The sequence below is a fragment of the Siniperca chuatsi genome, linkage group LG7 (assembly GCF_020085105.1).
Source record: "Siniperca chuatsi isolate FFG_IHB_CAS linkage group LG7, ASM2008510v1, whole genome shotgun sequence".
NCBI classification, from domain to species: domain Eukaryota; kingdom Metazoa; phylum Chordata; class Actinopteri; order Centrarchiformes; family Sinipercidae; genus Siniperca; species Siniperca chuatsi.
Window position 1 is genome coordinate 10,528,748 of NC_058048.1, and position 18,516 is coordinate 10,547,263.

The 18,516-nt window shown below is 38.6% G+C and overlaps 1 protein-coding gene across 13 annotated transcripts in view; it reads left to right on the forward strand.

The window, feature by feature from the left end:
* gramd1bb (GRAM domain containing 1Bb) overlaps window positions 1-18,516 on the forward strand; it is a 124,721-nt gene that overhangs the window by 26,568 nt on the left and 79,637 nt on the right. The window contains exon 1 of one of the 13 annotated variants that reach the window (XM_044201571.1): window positions 13,533-13,947. The exons of 11 other annotated variants lie outside the window; for them this stretch is intronic. Coding sequence is in view for 1 of the 2 variants with exons in the window: in XM_044201583.1 (XP_044057518.1) it covers window positions 13,856-13,947 (92 nt within the window). In the remaining variant the exon portion in view is untranslated. Of the gene's footprint in view, window positions 1-13,532; window positions 13,948-18,516 lie in introns of those variants that run through there. One more of the 13 variants, XM_044201583.1, reaches the window with a different exon arrangement.

The window sequence follows — 18,516 nt, forward strand, 5'->3', positions numbered from 1 at the left end:
TTGGCAGAACCGGCAAGGCAGCTGTCTCAAATGGTGAGGCAGGCAGGACTGGAAAGGCAGCTGGCTTGTGTAGTGTGGCTGTGATCACCGGTAGGGAATAGCTCTGTGGCAGAGACAGACAAAGGTACAAGAGAGGCAACAATAGTGAGTAACTACAACTTAACGTTCGTCAAGGTAGGCGCCATGACAAAGGTATCGTACAAGTATACAGAGACAATCTGGCACTGGTAGTGTGGTAGAGCCTGGTAGATAGACTGTGGAGACTGATTGGACGATGAACGTCAGGTGTGCCGGTGATCAGGAGCAGGAGGTGCAGGTGCCTGGACTGCAGTCCGTAGGCCTTGCTGTCTGCAAGCACTGCAGTGCTCACCTCTTCAGTACTTGTATCAAATCCCTCAGGAATACCACTGACAGCAGCCTTTCCTATTATTGCTAGAACCTTTTTTTTTGTCCCCTTCGACCGACCTGTCTCCTGCTTTTTTTCTTCTTTTTGATTTGTGTGGCAAGAAAAATCTGCCATTTTCTTCTTTGTCTTGTCTGATCTTTAATTACTCTCAAGGCTGTGAACTGTGTATTCGTTATCTCTTGCTGCTTGTCTAGTTTGGATTCTAGTGTTCTGAGCTGTTGCTTGTTTAGCCTAACCATATCAATCATTGTATTGAGCCAAGCCCTCATTTTGAAAAGCTTAAGATTTGTTTAGCTAGGTTTGCTGTGTCAGCGGGCTGTGTATAAGGGCAAAGCCCACTAGTCACACAGGTGTAATTAATGAACTGAAATAGGTCTGTTGTTGCTGGGTTCCACTTAATCACTCGTTCCCTGCACAAGACCCAAGCTTGCATTTTTGAATTTGTTAACCCATTGCAGTAAACAGTGTCTGATAAAACCATGGGATGAAACAAACTTGGACTTGCATCATGACCTGTTCAAAAAGCGAGAGCTAATGATATCATGTTGCAAATCTCCGCTCGCATGGCTCACTCCCAGCTCCTAATTGGAGGGACAAAAAATAATCCCAAATGCGAAAAGCACCGGGATTGTGGTAGACAGTAGTCATTTGCAGGTGAGAGGATGTGTGAAGATTCTGGTGTGAGGATGCTGGAGATCAGAAAAGAAACACAAATGCAGCTCACGGACAGAGTCAGAGGGGACTTTTGAGGAGCTTTTACAGAGCTTGGGAGCAAATCCCTGCCCACCGGTTAACCTGCAAGATGGTCAAAACACCAAGACAGCTGAAGCAGGCCCAGGGCTGTCACACATATCACAAATTTAATGAAATGGGCCCCAGAATGGCACCGTTAGCTACATGAAGCAATGAGACTGTTCATTAAAACTATCCAACTCTGGTACCAAATTTGTCTCTGTTCATTTTACACTGTTTTTTAATGAGACCAGGAAGTTCTCTTAAGTCCCTCGTGCAGTTTCTGGCTCCTTGATATGTGTTGCATTGCTTACTCTATGCAACAAACACGACACATAACAAGGTACAGAGATGTGAATTATATAATTACTTTTTAAAAAACTTTTATTTCACTCCCTATCTCGGTTTGTTCGATGCAAGTTAACTGGAAAATCCATGTTTGTTCTCAATGAAGCTGCGTTGTATATGCAGCAACTATTTCTGCACATTTACACCAGACGTGTTGACAGCGTTGGTATCATCAGCTACATTATTGTGATAATGCAGTGTTGTTCAGTGGTCTCTCACTCTGTGCCCAATCACTGGACATGTCAAATACAATCAAAATAAATCGAATAAATCAAACGTAAAATAGACAAAGAAATGTGCATATGTCCAAAATGAGTTTGTAAAACCATATGTGTTATCAAAGTGAAGCAGCCATTTCATTTCATTCTGTCTAGAATGAAATGACGCTGACTGATTTGTATGGACAAATGAAGTTCATATAGCATGCCGTTATTATATGTTCCAAAGTAGGAGAAGCCTCTTATGTGGAAACTGCCAGATTAATTGAGATGGATTTCCCAGTTTCGTTCTCACTGGGATTTAAGGGAAATGATTTATTCTGATTCAGGGAGTAGGCATCTGTTAGTAATGTGAAAGAAGTGTGATCTCTTTAAAAACTTAAATTAAATAAATTAAGCCATATGTAACTGTCATATTCAGTGATTTAATATTTTCGTTCTGCATGACAGGTCAGAAGGATGACCCACAAATATTTTTCCTGTGTAATTTCTAGATTTCAGTCATATTTCTAACACAATACATGAAATACACAGAAGCCTTGAACTTTTGCCATAGTGTTGTGTTTTAAGCTGCAGGAGTGGTTTGAGAAGTTTCTATGGACATTTTATTACTGTTTACTGATGTGAAAGCTTTTCACCATTGTAATCCATTATAATTGCCAATATTCCACACTGATTACAGCATTGGCACGCCATGAAAGAGCAAACAATAAGCCTTGTACAACTACCTTTATAGCCATAAGGGATGAAACATGAAAATAGATTTTTCATTTCAGTCAGCAAATATTGGGTTTATTTTTGAGGAGCCATTTTAACAGTTTTTTTCAGATTAATTCACATGTATTTACAGCAGTCAAGCTCTTCTTAAAACTGGGATTCTTGTTTGCTCCAGCTGTTTCACAACAGTACAGTGGAGCGAACACTGAGCCATGATGGCAGAATTATGTGGACAGAGACCTTGCTAAATGGTGCTGATCCTAAGTGGAGCTGAAAAATGTCTTTGTCTTGTCAATTAATTTATCATCTGGACGTTGTACTGACGCCAGCTCCCCTCCATCTGTCGAGCTGTCATTGGTCGCCACAGTCTGTGATTCTGACTTTTTTTCACAAGGTGACCGTAGTTGTCCTCTTCAAAAAGATCCTATTAGAGCTGTAGCAGTGTGTAATTGCACTAGACATATAATTTTAAGATCTTTTTTGGAAGTTACAAAGGTAATTTTAAAGGCAACACATGGATCTCATCTCATCTATAACAACAAGTTGATGGCCATGACATCACTTGCTACCCCTGATTAAAGGTGCCTTGCGGAGTTTCTCACCAAAATGCATTGTGTGTATCCTTGAGCACTAACAAACGTGAGCAAATTTTCATCCTCTTAAAACATTAAAAAAATTTAAATCCCATATTGTTTACTTCCATGTTTGCTTGATAGCTTCTTTTTCACTGCCTTTGTTGGTGCATTGCTACATTTGTTGGCACATTACCGCCACCAACTACATGAAAACCAACGGCAAGATGTAAATTGGGCCGCTTTCGCATGTGTACGATACAAACAAATGTGGGGACCCACTTATAAAAACATTGCTCTATAGCGCTACTAGTGGTCAAATAATCCACAAGGTACTTTTAAGTGATGCGAATTTGTTAGCTTAGATAACAACTGTCTCACTGTATCACAGCTGAAATTTGGCTAATTTGTTATTCTGTTTTTCTGACATGTAGCGTAAATCAATGTCAATTTGGTTTTCATTATGGATGGGTTCGCACATCATCTCAGACACACTCACAAATCAGGAGAATATACTGTATCAGATTCTTTGTTGCAAAATGTTTAATGATTAGTACATTAATTAGATCTTTCTTGTCCAGTGGCCAACATTTCAAAATCCTCTTCCTTATTTAACATCACCATTCTTCTCCTCATTTCTTTGCTCTGTCTATTCTGATAAATTGCAACGTGATTTAGACTGGCAGGATCCATTTTCGTCATTACTGCAATTCTGTATCCAAAAGAGTTGGTCTCAATGGGCAATTGGAAGATAATTGTGACAAAATTCATTTTAGATTTCAAGTGGGTTCTGGCTTTCAGATGATACACCAAAGGGTTGATGAATAATATTATGTGCATAAGTGTCTTTTAAGAAAGAAATTACAAGAATTCCCAGTTTCCTAGAGCCTGGGACTATGACACCTGTTGACTCATATTCAAATGTTTTTCCCAAGGTACTCTATCTGTAAAGGGCTGTTATGGAAAGGTAATGCAAAGTATTGACTTTCTGTGTGTGTTTTTGTCTCATAAATCATGTGGTAAGTGTATTTAGAGAGGTTGTTAAATTTAACACATAAGGGTTGTATTGTACAACAGGACTGCATATTGATTCAGGGAAAATTGAGCAAAATTAAAGATATCCATTATTGTCAAAAAGTAAAACCTTTCTCCATTAACTACTAATGAGCAGCTGATGCTGTGGGCCTCAGAGAGACATTTAATATGTTCGACATTTTTTTCAGCCACAGCTGGAAAGGTGCCTGTTTTTTCAGCACTAATTACCTACTTGTAGCTATTTCCAGATGGCTATTCACTCCTGACGGTGACTGCTTAATCACATGTCACTGTGCTTTTTTTTTTTTTTGAAACATCAAGGTTTCAGCTTGCTTATAAATATATAAAACAGCCTCATGACAAATGTCAAGTCTCAGTCTGTAGAAGCAAGTTAACTCTTGCATTCTTTCTGAAAGGGATATTGCTAATGTCACACTGATTTGATTACAGCTCCAAACAAAGTTTTCAGCTTCTAATGTAGAAATGTATTCTAAATGCTAAAAGAGACTAACCTGATCTAACAGCATTGTAATTTATTTCTGCTTTGTTGTAATTGGATGACATGTTGTACTAAACAAACATTAACTCACTGACTATCTTCTTCATTGCTCTTTCAAATTATGTGTTATTACAGAAGATCTAAATTGAAGCAAATCCCTAACTTGGTTAACACCGAACCCTGCTGAAATTACACTGTACATAATTAGATGATGCTAAATTTTCTCTAGTGCAACACAGATAAAGGCCCACACTTAAGGGAGAAGGTTATGTAAGGATATGGATAATTGCATGCTTTTATATTAGAGGTGAAGCAAGAGAAAATATGCCTGATTACCCATTCAAGTGGCAATTTCCTTGAACCTTTCACACCTTCATATTTGAAGAAGTTCAGGCTGAGTTGTGGGTGGCACTGGCACCAGGCTTTAATTTTAGTGAATCAAAGAAGGTAATCATAGATAATTTGAGGTTCAAAGTTCATTCTTGACTTTGGAAACAGCATTTGATAAAACAGTGTCACCACAACGTCCATTTAGTACAATAGCTGTTCTGGAGCTTTTGATTGTATCCTTGATCTTCATTGGCACATGAAGTTTGCTTAATGGAATGTAGATGTTCAAGTTTTAATTTTATTGGCTGACTTTTTGTCGAATGGTTGCTTAAAAGCTGAAGTTTAAATCAAAATAAAATCTAATAAAAATCAAAAAATAAAGGTTCAGCTTGTAGGCCAACATAGACAAAGAGCTCACAAAAAATTAAAACATGAACATTAGATTTCTTGACAAACACCTTCTCCTGTGGGAGATCATGGGACACAATCAAAAGCTCCTAAATTGACATTTTGCAGAGATGGTTTTCTCAACCATAGATATCTTGTTAAACCTATATATCATTCCCATATATCAATATCACATCTTATAGGCTGTAGCAATCTATATCATCACCTATCATAGCCTAGAATTAACAGCTAAATATTACTCTAGACACTGTACAGTATATACAAACTATTAAAAATGTTATGTCCACATATTATACTGATAAGTTAAATAATTTCCCTTATCACATCGATATCAACCATGTAGGTTAAGCCAAAGGGGCTGTAAAAGACCATCAGTGAGATGCCCCTAATGTTTATTCAACCATTTGAAGTCATTATAATAAGCTGACAGTGTTATGTAAAAAGAGTTCACACTGTTTACTGTAAAATGACTCTGACAGAACAATTCTGAGCTGTCAGTCTCTAAGTTAATGTCCTCCATCATTTCAAGAAGGGAGAGTTCTGGAGGGTAGACATACTTGAAAAATTTAAGGCTCATTATCTGTGCTGAAGTAGCACCCCTGGGCACCATACTGTGTAGACACTGATTCAGCCTCTAGCCCCAAACAATTAAAAAAAATTTGCTTCTGTCTGCCAGCTGACTTTAATTACCCAGTGACTCTTCATAGTTCCCACATCTCAGACACTGTCAGGTCTCAGTTCTTTTCAATAGGTGAAGTTGATAGATTTCTGTGTGAATGTGTCTAACCGTTCACATCTATGGTAGAACTGCTTTTGAAGGTGTATATCATCACGTTCAGGCTCTCAGCCTGCTCCTCTACTGGCTTTGCAGTAATGTGAGAAGATGTAAAAATAGTTTACATCCAATATCAAATCAATATCTGCTGTACTGTTTATTTCTAATACTGTATGCTCTGTTTCATTCCTCAGTCATTCCTGAATCAGAATCTACATATATAACAACATATCCCCTGAATCAGTATATATTTAAGTAACTGTAAATCTATGTGCATAAAGTGCAAAATACACATAGACACAGCCACAGTGACATATTGAGCAGTTTCACATATCTCTGGGAGTGTGATTTTCACTCCTATGACTTCATCACACTTTATCAAAGAATATTTTCAGAGTGTTGTGGAGACGACAGATTGTCCTTGTCTGCAGACTCAGCTGTACACTGTTTGTCATTCTGTTACAAAAAAAAAAGGTTTAACATATTTACTCGCTGAAAAGGACCAGAGGATTGTTGCCAAAAGCTGAAATCCTAAAAACTATTGAGTAGTTGGCTGTCAGCTTCACCCAACAATAAGCTGCCGTGCTCCCTGAGGTGTTTCACTCTACTGCTATGACCCAACATACCATGATATAAACAGTATACTATAGATTTAAAGCCCCTATGTGCTAACTTCTCCTGTTATAGAGACATGTCACTGTGCTGCGGTGGTGTGTGGTGAAGTTTCATCTGGGAATAAGACTCCATGTCAAACCAGCGTGAGGACACAATGACTCACAGCTGGTTCATCTATAACAGTGGCAGGCCATAACATCCACATGTCATTTTACCATTATCTTGGGGATTTATGATCTGCGCTGCACTGTGTAGGGGAATGAAACTATGGTCACCAGAACAGGATGCGATGAATGAGAGTTTGACCTTGCTTTGTTTGGATGCTCAGTTGACTTTGTGTACTCTAGCAGAATGAAAATATAATGAGAGGATGATTTTTAAAGATCAGTAAAACCTTCCAGATTTAAGTCAATGTGTGTAAGTTAAATGTGAAATTTATAGTGTCTCCATGTATTTGCAGGAGGACTGTTGGTTGCCAGGTCATTCTCATGTTGAATAAATTACAGTACCAACACCTGTATGCCAACTACAACTTTAGTTTTACTTGTCACATCAACATAAAAGTTAAGTTATCAATATCTCAAACATTTGGCATCCCACTACTGTTAGCTTCTTAATATTCTGTTCCTCTTACTCATTTTCTGTCTAAACAAACCATCTGAATAATCCTTTTATTAGCTCCCCACTCACTAGTGCTACAGATAAATCCCTCTTTTTAAACCATGATTATTACACATGCAGCATGAAGAAAAATCTTCATGTCAGTGCTCTAGATACGCCTGAAATTGCAATTTTGCCTAGAGCTATATTAATAATTCATGGCTGGCCCTATGCAGCCAAGTGGCTAGGTGACTTCAGATATGTTATTTTGTGTAATAAATCAGTGGTGCATTCTTATAAGACGTACAAGCGTTGTCAGAATAATTTCCTACAGTCTGCAAGGGAGCAGCACTGGAATACCAACAGTAAATTAACTTTCCAAATATGACCTCATTACTTGATACCTCATTACATGACATAATCATACACAATTGAAAGGCAGCAAACACACCCAGAGAGATTTCAGCAACAATGCAAAACTTATTTAATAGCTTGAATAAGGCTTCATTTTAACTCTACCCCTTCCTCTCCCTGCTGTCTACGGCCAGATGTCTACATTTATTCTGGAGAGTTTTGTTTGCAATCTCAGGTTTAGCAGCTGCTGTGAGCGACCCCTATTACAGCAAGCTAGAGAGCTGCTCATGTGGTCAATTACCATGATCAACACCTCTCTGAAACAATGTACAATTAACAAATTAGCATAATTAGTTTTTTAAGTTTCTGGAATTGGAAACTGAATATACACTCTTAATAACCTAAAAGACCATCCACAAACACATTTATGTGAAGAGATGCTTCACAGCTACTTTTCAAGGTGTATCTTGCTATTATTTCGATAACATGTCTGCATTATCAGACAGTTCTCGGAGAAACAAACAGAAAGACAGAGAGAGGATACTAGAAACTGTATTTGAACTGTAGGTGCTAAAAGTTGCCCACTTAAAGAGAAAAAAAGCATTAAAAGTTTTAATAGCTGACATTTCACTTTCCTCCTCATTACCAATAAAACTAAATATGAGTCATTTTGTAAATGTTGGTTCTTCTGAAATTTGACAAGCATTAATGATAAACTTCCTTTCAGTCCACTCATTCATAGACTCTTAAGATAAAAAGATAAAAAGCCGTTTTATTCTGAGAGACTGTGGGTGAAAAAGCGTTAACCTTATGAGCCTATAACCCACGTATCAAAGTAGCTGCTTATGATTTCCTCAATGCAACATCATATTAGTGATAATTATGCACATTTGGTTTATAAATAAATGTAGGCATTTAATTTGTGTGTGTGTGTGTGTGCAGGTTCTTATACATATGTGCTTGTGTGTGTATGTGTAAGATTGTGTACTTTGGGGGGGAAAGCAAAGCCTGCTTTGACACTTTGGAGGATGAACTCAACCTTATTCATGAAGTAAAAATCTATGTATTTTAAAATGACTCTGTTGAAATTAAAACCCACGATTAGTGTCTTTTATTTCAGTTCTAGTCATTTAAACTCCTTTGCAAACAAGCAGAATCAATGCATGCAACACACCAGTAAACAAACTTTAATAATCTGAAGTTAAAACTGTTAAATATAGCAGTGAACGGCCATTCATCTACCTATTGTTACAGTGGAAACCAAGCAAAATTGTCTCAACCCCACGCCTGTTCTGTATATATATTACCTCATATCTTGTACACAAAATGTATGTGAAAGCGTCTTTTCATGAATGATGGTGGGAAGGAGTGGGAGTAGAAAATAACAACTCCAGATTCCTCTCTCTCCATCCTTCTGAAACTGTCAGATAGGCGGCTGAAGATGAATGTGATGTTGGAGCATACTCCCCATGACTTTACCAAGATTGGTGCAAACCCTGCAGATTCTCCTACATCCTTCCCTGTTTGTCTCTCTGTTTTTCTTTTTCCTCCCTTTTATTCTTTCTCTCCGGCGATCACAGACTCATAAGAGCGTTAAACTGTGCAGTGCAGCAGGCTGTGCAGCATAGCTGTATGCAGCAAATTTAGAAAAAAACTGTACGTGTAGATAGCCTAGCTTCACGTCGATCACTGCTGTTGCAAGTGCTGTCAATCCGAGACCGCTTGAACCTCAAAACTGCAAAGTGTTTCAGGTGATGGGTCAGTAATACAGTAAGCCTGGCAGCACTAAAACAACCTTAGAATGAAGCTGAGAGCAGTTCAGGTTTCTAGTTTTTCTCTAAACAGGTATGGTGACATTTAGAATTTCCTCCAGTTGCTCATTGGGTGGCAGCATGGACTAGAGTTTCACAGGACTGGACAGAGGGAGGGACATTATAGAAAATGGCATCACTAACATCATTTGATGACTTGTGGCCACCCTTAGCAGTGCTATAAGGTCATTTTATGATAATTGAAATGAAAAGCCAATTGTGTAGCAAAGGAAAGTGCCCAGCTAATTACTGAAAGTTTGTACAAGCTTAATTTCTCCTGAAACTGCCTCCATACCACATCATCTTTTCTGTGGCATTACACTGTTTCCTTTTCCACGTTACACCATTCACATTAATCTCATGGGGATCATACGATAAAACAAAGAGTGACAAATCCAGGTGATGGGTTGTTACATGTCGGGGCATGTGCAAACTGATCTTAAATATGCCCATACTCAGTGGACAGTGGACAATATAACAGAAACACCCTATAAGGTAATTTAAGACAATATTTAAGACAAATTTGCAAGCCGGACTTTGTGATAGAGCTGTTGGATGTGTTTGAAATCACTCCCTCTTTCATTCATTCATTACGTCCTATATTATAAACACTCAGTAGTTTGCTCTATAGTGAGCAGTAAATCGATATCTCGGACACTTATGAATCATCATCATTTTGCATCATCACTGACGAGTGTAGAGTCGCACAAGGGTAAATGTGTCTATGAGATGTGACACATTGCATTGTGGGATTGTTGCAGAAGGTAGTGAACATGCCATGGACACTACTTTTTTATTCCAGTGTAGGATTTTTTAAGCGCACTATACAGTGGATACATTTCACTTTCACAATTCAAGCCCTCAAATAAAATGGCGGAGGGTAAATAAAGTGCACTATATAGTAAATTGAGAGTGATTTTGGACGCAGCCATGGTCTTATATTGTAATGTGTTACTCTTATTTTGTGCACTTTATCTATATGCAAAGACACTGCAGCCGCTCTGTGCATGTGGGCTAAAGGATAGCTGATATGGGATTTTATGAATCCATAAGCTGCCCGGTTGGCAGTAATGTGGTGTCTATGAATGGCAGAGTAGTTACAGAGTGTGTGCCATGAATTACTCTCAGTGACTGCACATTACAACAACAGCACCTACAGTGATTTCCTATTCCTCGGAGCACTGACTCATTGTAACTGAACCCTTTCACAGTATAATTGGAGTCTTATCAAAGAGTAGCTATTTCAGGCTGAGTACCCAACTTAGTAAAACGGACGATGTACCTTTCTATCACTCAAGCGCACACTTAGACTCTGGCACACAAACATGAGATATGTTTAGGTGATTCAGGAGAAGCAGGAAAGACAGTTTTAAATCTAAATGTAAAACAAACACCTTTTAAATTATTTGTTTTTCTAAAGCTTTGATTGCCACTTGCCCTCTTATCAGTCAATACCAGTTGTTCATACACTTGGTCCATCAACAGGGTTTTGTGGCTAGCTTCAGAATAATTCTATTGAATTTTATAGATGTATAGTAAAATTACATCAGTGTCATCTCTGAACGTCATCTCTGAACAAACTTTCATCTTTCTTTTAACAGTTCACGAATAGTCCAAATGCTAAAAATCACCAGATCTTTATTTGCCATGGATAATTAACCAACTTGAAGTCAAATATTTGATTCTTTTGGTGTAAATATGAATTGGATCTGAATCTCATTACCCTCAAAGGTGAGGACTAATAGCTGTAAAAGGTCAGGACCAATAGCTGTAATAGACTTCATGCAAGTGTGAAAATCCATTAATTGTCCCAGTGAAGCAATCTAGCTTTAGTATCTGTAAGTCTATAATTTATGTTTGTCTGTCTCTAAACATAAAATGGTGTTAGCTTCATCCGAGAATATGTTGCATGTGTTATATATAAAATGCCATGTACTAGAGATGAATATTGCGCAAGTTTTCCCTTGTGTTTTAGAGTTTGAATGATACGTTTGCACCAGATGCATAGACAGTTCACTGAAGTTACAGAGATAGAAGATTTAGAAGGACAAAACATGAAAAGAAAATGCTATTAACCCATGTTTGTAGCCTGAGGAGAGCAGACTAATGGAAGTCAATCAAAAGCCATGCTTTTGATGAGATATGGGAGTTTCAATTATCTTAAGTGGCCAGAGGGATAAAAAAAAACATTGGTTGGACTACATCATATTTTGAATTCATCTGCATTTTAAAATAGCACTGTAATGGAAATCCCAGGCCATTTGTGGTTTAATTTAAATCTCTGAAGCCTGATTTCTCTAGTAAAAATTGTTTGTATGACAGTTAATGATGTTGATCATAATCTGACAACTGCAGATCTGTCTCTCTTTCATTTGCTGGACTGTCTGTCTTTTTCTCTCTCTTATTTTCTGTCATTTTCTCATCAATAGAGACATTGTTCAAGCCGTCCATAGAATCCAAGAACCGAGTTGTTGCTGCCAGACAACAGCCTTTTGCATGCTCCATGCATAAGGACCCAGAAAAAGTCACGCTCAGAGAGGGAGGGTTGACAATACACAAACACACACAGTTTAGCACACACTGACAGACAGACAGCCCACATTGTCTGTAACCTTTAACCATTTTTTCCCAAAGAGGCAGAGAAGGTCTGGCTTCATGATCTGTGACATAACAAGTCACTGCAGACTGTAATCTTCCCTATTTGTGTCATCTTTTAAAACTGATAAGTGAGTGACGAAGGTCAGCTTGACTGCGCTGAAGAGGACCAAATGAAATTTTGGTTTGGTTTTGAATAGTCTCATAGTCTCACACGAGGGGGAATTTCTCTCAATCTGAGTGAGTGTGCACCCTGCTGGTGTGCTTCTCTGCATGTCTCTCTGCAGCCACTGTATACAGACACTAGCATATGCCACTGTCTTACTTCCAATCTTACTCTCTCACTCAAAACTCTGGTGATATTTACCTGTTTAATGTCTTTTTTGCTGTCATTACCTTTTTTTTTCAATTTCTGTGTAATGTCATTTTTGGTGGATTGGATTCGACTGGATTTGAAGAGTCCAAAATGTGCATTTTCTTAGTCATCATATAGGGCTGAATATAACTCTAACTGCAAGAGTTTAAGCATTTGCTGGAAAAAAAAAATTACAAAATACAGTGATTTCCAAGATTTGTAAATTCTCCATGTATGTACTTGCACTTACCGTCTTCAGTCTGCATGTCAAACTTACAGTATCTAGTATCTAAATGTGTAATGAATGTCATCTATACTATAATAATACATACTAGAGTAGTATGGCTAATTTGTGCTTAGTTTGTTACACATATAAACATGGAACGCACTGTAACGCACAGTTGGTTGTAGTACTTGTGTACTTGCGTAATGTGTTTCTTTGTTTTCCATCCATTGTAGAGATCATTATTGTCTTTCTTGGTCTTATGCAGTGCCTATAAAAAGTACTCACCCCACTTGGAAGGTTTTATGTTTTATTGTTTTACAACATCGGCTTTTCGCAGAATTGCTTTAAGCGTTTCTTTGTCTTCATGGTGGAGGGTTTGCAACAATTCTGACACACCCAGAGTAGGACCTACCAGATACAGCATTTATACTATGATCAACTGAAACCCCTTGACTACACACACTAGGTGATCTCCATTCAACAAATGATTAGACTTCTACCAGTTGGCTGCAACAGTGATGATGATTTGTAGGTGTGTCCTATTAAAGGGGGTGAACACTCATACAAACATGCATTTTGTATTTAATATTTGTTGATCTCTTTGTAGAGATCTGTTTTCACTCTGACATTGCAGGGTCTTTTTTTTATTCAATGTTGTAAAACAATGAAACAAAAACTTCCGATTGCTGCAGCTCTCCAAATGTTTTCAAGGACCCTGGCGTAATTTTAGATGCCCATGAGAGTCGACAGCACACATCTGCTTTTGTCCAACCTGAGATATGTGTTGATTGAATAATAGAAATATCTACAAGTTGTTATGCATTCCTTATCAGTGTTTTGTTTGTTTTTTTCTGGTGAATGAATCAGTGTGGAGGATCCTTTGAAATTCAATGTTCAATGTTTAGACCCCACTGCTACACACTGCACAGCATAGATATTTAATAGGCTACCAAATACACCCTGATATAACAGATAGCCTACTACATTTCATGAATAATGATATCATAAATTATGGAAAGTAAAAAAAAAAAAAAAACAGGTCGATCTCGCGCAGCACTCAGGCCACTAAGAGGTTAAAAGAAGGGAGGTCATTTGTGGTGTTTGGTCAGACACTGATAGGTCACCGCTCAGTGGTCTGCTCTCTGCGGCTCTCATCCGTGAAGTAACGGGCTGCGGGTCTCCGCCTCCAAGATGCACTGATTTGAGTTTGCCAGACAACGCAGCCGAGCTCACTGGATTCGTTTTACCTGTCAGCATGGATGAGTGTCGTGCATGACGTTATCCTCTGGGTTTGGCGGTGTGAGTCTAGTGGACGGACAAGTTTGTGGAAGTTGGCGAGGTCGACTCGAAGGTAAAAACGCACCTCACACACTGATCAAACATGTCAAACTTTTACCGGAGTTTTTTTTTTTTCTTTTCCTGAGGTTTGTTGGTCCTGACAGTAGTTACTTTGTCCATAAATGTTTTGCGCTGTCAGTCTGAAGTGCACAACCCGGAACGACGTCAGTTTAGTCGGTAACGCGAGCAGTTAAATAAACGTGAAAACTTAGCGCGCGACATACATTCACAATTTAAATGTCGCCATTGATTTAAATACAGTGATTAAATAGTAGGGCGCTTAGTAAACAGTGTATTTCTCGACAGAATATGGATGCCACATATGTAAAGTAGGCTATAATTTCCTGCATCGTTCTGAGCAAAGGGCTCTATTGCACTTGCTGTGTCTGTCCAGTTCCTGGTGCCTTTCTGAGACAGATGCTGCTGTGTTTGCATCACCAAACTTTATTAAGTGCTCAAATAAACACATCTACCTAAAATGATCGAACATCTACATGCTGTGTTTGTACAGGGGTTCCCAGGTCCCTTTAACTTAGGCTATCTTAGTAATGAAAGAACCCGTCCAGTGTGAATCGGGTGTGCATCAGTCGCAGGGTTTCGGGTTTGCATGGCAGTCCATCAACATCTTGATAAGACCACATCTTACCATCTGATAGTTGTGATGTCTCCATTTTATGTAGCCAGATTGATAGAAGTAAAAGGTTTCACCTGGGTATTTTTGTTTGTTTGTTTTGTTATTAATTAGGGACTATGTCTTATTATATAGTAAGTTCACTTAGTGGTCAATATACATGGAAATTACTATTTTCAGTTTCTTTTTTATGTTTCATGTGTAGTTTATTTTGCATTCTTATAAGTTCTAAATGTGTAAATGTACGAACTTAAAGTCCTGTACACAGTATTGAACTTACTGTGTGAATATAGGCCCTAATATGCTCCCCAGAGCGGAGCAGGAATTAGTTCAGATCAGAAGTATAGTCTTGCATACTTTACTTCAAATAAAGGTAGCTGGCCTCTCTTTATTGCTTGGGAAATCGGTTTTTCAATGGCCAATGCAGATGGTGATATTTAGAGAGCAGGGCGGCCGATATACAATTCCAGTATCATTTTGTGTGGTTTTTTTGTTGGCTCAGTGAAATACTGCCATAAGGGACTAGATTTCCGGCAAGTTGATAACGTTAACACTAGCTTTCTCTTCAAATCAATCGCTTACGATGGCAGATTGTTGACTTGAGACGACAATAAAAGGCTTCACAGTTACACTTGCTTACCGTCCCACAGCCATCCCAAATGACAAATCTGATAAATGTTTTACGACCTCGGCTCGTCGGGAGTACGAGTGGGGACTATTTTGATAATCCAATAATCTATTGGATTATCAAATAGTCGAATAATCGACTATTAGGATTATGAAGCGCACAGTTACTCAATGGCTCTTATTTATCAGCTTTTAAATTTAGCTTGAGGTTGTTTTAGGCATGTGCTAACTAACAATAAAGATGAATACTTCATTCAAAAATACATATTTTAATTAACTTTCCTGCTGATACAACAGAATGTTCAAGTGAGATCCTGTCATGGACCAAACAGGTTGTTATAGCAGCAGTGAGTTATTAGGGCTGTCACTTTTTTTCCAAAAGTCAACTTCGAACGAGATCAAACAAACCCATAAATCGTTCGAGTTAATTCGAATGCCACCCACATTGGGCTCGCATAGACAGGAGTTGTAGAAAGTATCAAATTCTCTGGTGTCTGAACTTGAGCACTCGGCAGCAGCACATTCTCCAGCCGTAAACGTTGCCGTGAACGATGCAACAGATTGTAAAGTTAGGGCACATTTGGAATGTGAACAGGATCGTTTGTGTACAATAATTATCGGCTACGCTCAGCGTCATCAACAATTCATTGATCAAGAGAAAATGTATGGAAAATGTTACAGCTCATAACCTGAAGTAACATGGTTTTTAACATTAAGCTAGCTAGCTAGCTAACTCGCATACCTAGACGAGTCTTCATCATTCAGAGAGCCAACGTGCCTCCTCTTCAGGTGCTCCAGCATAACTGATGTGACCCATGCCAGGCAAGGTCAACTTTGCAAATGTTGCACTTCACAACCTTTTTGGCTGAGTTATGAGTGAAATGCTCCCGCACTTTGGAAGTTTTTGATCGTGAAGGTGTTGTCACCGCGCTATTGTTCACTTCACTCCAGTAAGCGGTGTCACTACTGCCCGATGATGTCAACAACTAATCGATAATTAAATTAGTTGGCAACTAATTTGGTCATCAGTTTTTGTCGACTACGTAGATTATTCATTGCACCCCTAGTCTGCAGACATTTTTTGTTTAAATCGGCCTTGTGAGCGCAGGCATAAGTCGATGCCGATTATCTCAAAATGCCAATGATCAGCCCTATTAATCGGCCGATCAATTAATCGGTCGACCACTACTACTGATACACCCTCTGGAGCCACTGGTGGTTTTGGGTGCACATTTGAGAGCTGCTGACTTCTTGTTAAGGTAATAGCCTAGAGCAGATTACAACAGCACTGAATTACATTCATAGACAACATAGAGCAATCACTGCTGTAGGTAGGTAGGTAATTAAAATACAGGATGTAGGAAACACACAAAAACAACACAAAACAAGCTCTGGTTCAGAAGCTATTACAACTTTTGTGAAATAATTTTTATTGATTTAATAGATGTACCTGTCCTGCTCAAGTCACAGATGTCTACATGAACATTGTGTGGTGGTGACTGTAACAGACTCAGATCCTTGGTTGGTTGGTTTTATAATGTGACTGTTGTCCAGCTGTTTGAGAGAACATGTCTGTGGTCTTATGCACATGCAGCACAGCATGTGTTGAGAAAAAACTCTTCAGGGGGGGCTCAAGCTGAATCTGCATTTTATCCCCATGTGTCACAGCAGGATCTTGTTCAGTGTGTGTGTGTGTCTTTGCAGGTGCCCTGTGATTTACTTTGTGAGACATGATAATCTGCATTTATAGTCTCTGACATTTTCTTTTCATATAGTATGAGCATGTGACATTTAAAGCTAAAAGAGAAATAGTCAAAATAACCATATTAAAGGAACAGTTGAACATTTTTGGAAACTATACTTGATTGCCATCTTAACCAAACTCAAACGAGAAGATCGGTCTCAATTTCTTTTCAACGTCCAGCTCATAGCCCTGCGATTTGTTTATTGTAGATTAGCACAAAAACTGGAAACCTCTTAACAACCTACTTATTTATAGTACACATAACACTTAACACATGCAGAAATCAAACTGTTAAAACATTTTGTTTCGGGAAACAGTTACAGTAGGTGGTCGAGCTTTTTCTTAACCAACACAGTGACTGCAGCATCTCAGAAACCCAGGTTCCCACTGTGGAGCAGCCACCTTTGCACATCTCTACCATGAACTAGAACTGGATCCAAGAAATGCTTGAATGTATTACTGTTCTGGAGATTTTGTTGTTGAGGAAAGATCTGTCGCTCACTTGCAGCAAAACAACAGCATGACCCCAACCAGAGCAGTCAGTACCCTCAACTGTTAGTGGCTGTTGCTGTGGCCATCTCTCTCTCTTTCTTTTTCTCTCTCTCTCTCTCTCTCTCTCTGAATAAGACCACTTTGAATGCATGTCACAGCTTCACAGTTTCCGACAGCCCTTCTTCTCTCAGCTGTTTGGGGCTGTCAGGCCTGGGAAAATGCCTCTTAACCCCACAGGAAATGACAGTTGGTGAACAGACAGTGCTGTTGCTTGCAGTTGTTTTCACATCACTGGTGTAGTTTTATAGGTTGTGTTCAAGGATGAGATTCTTGAGAGTGATTTCAGTGTGTTTGTGTTTTTTTTTGGACATACACTTTGCTCTTGTTGGTCATGTAGATTATTGTTGTATTGATTATTGTCCTGTGTTTTCAGGCTTTATTTTTGTGACCCCAATCATAGACTTCTCATAGAGTGCATTCTAAACGTATCATCTAGACCTGCAAACTATAATAACTTTCATTATTATTATATATGGTGCTAAAAAATATGTCTTTTACTGTATGTAGACGTTCAGACCGCTAAAATATGTGCTTTCAGTGGGAATATTCAACCTGAGGAGAGGTGGGAGGGGGGATTTCCATGTACTGGCTTGGGTAAAGGCATTGACCAGACCTATTGAAATGACTGACAATAAAACAAAACCCCCATAGCACTGTATTTCCCTGAAATGTTTTCCCTTTTCCTTTGTCACTACACCACATTATAGTAAAGAGGCTTTTAAAGGGCTTTAAACCATCAGTTGGAATACCTGACTAGAAGTAAATAAATCTGTTCATTAGCAAACAAAGTAAAATAATGATAATAGTGCAGTTCACTGGATTGTGAGTTAATGTGAAGTTTAAGCTGTGAAGATGAGTTGTGAGCATGGATCTAAAAATTGGTACAGTTTCACTTCCTCAGATGGGAGAAGAATATTATATCAAATGGAGCTCCAAAAGCAACACCTGATTTTAGTTTCATTTTCAGTTTGAAACTTAAGTTCTGACAACATGGGCTGGTATGGTATATTACCCTAAAGTCTGAAAGG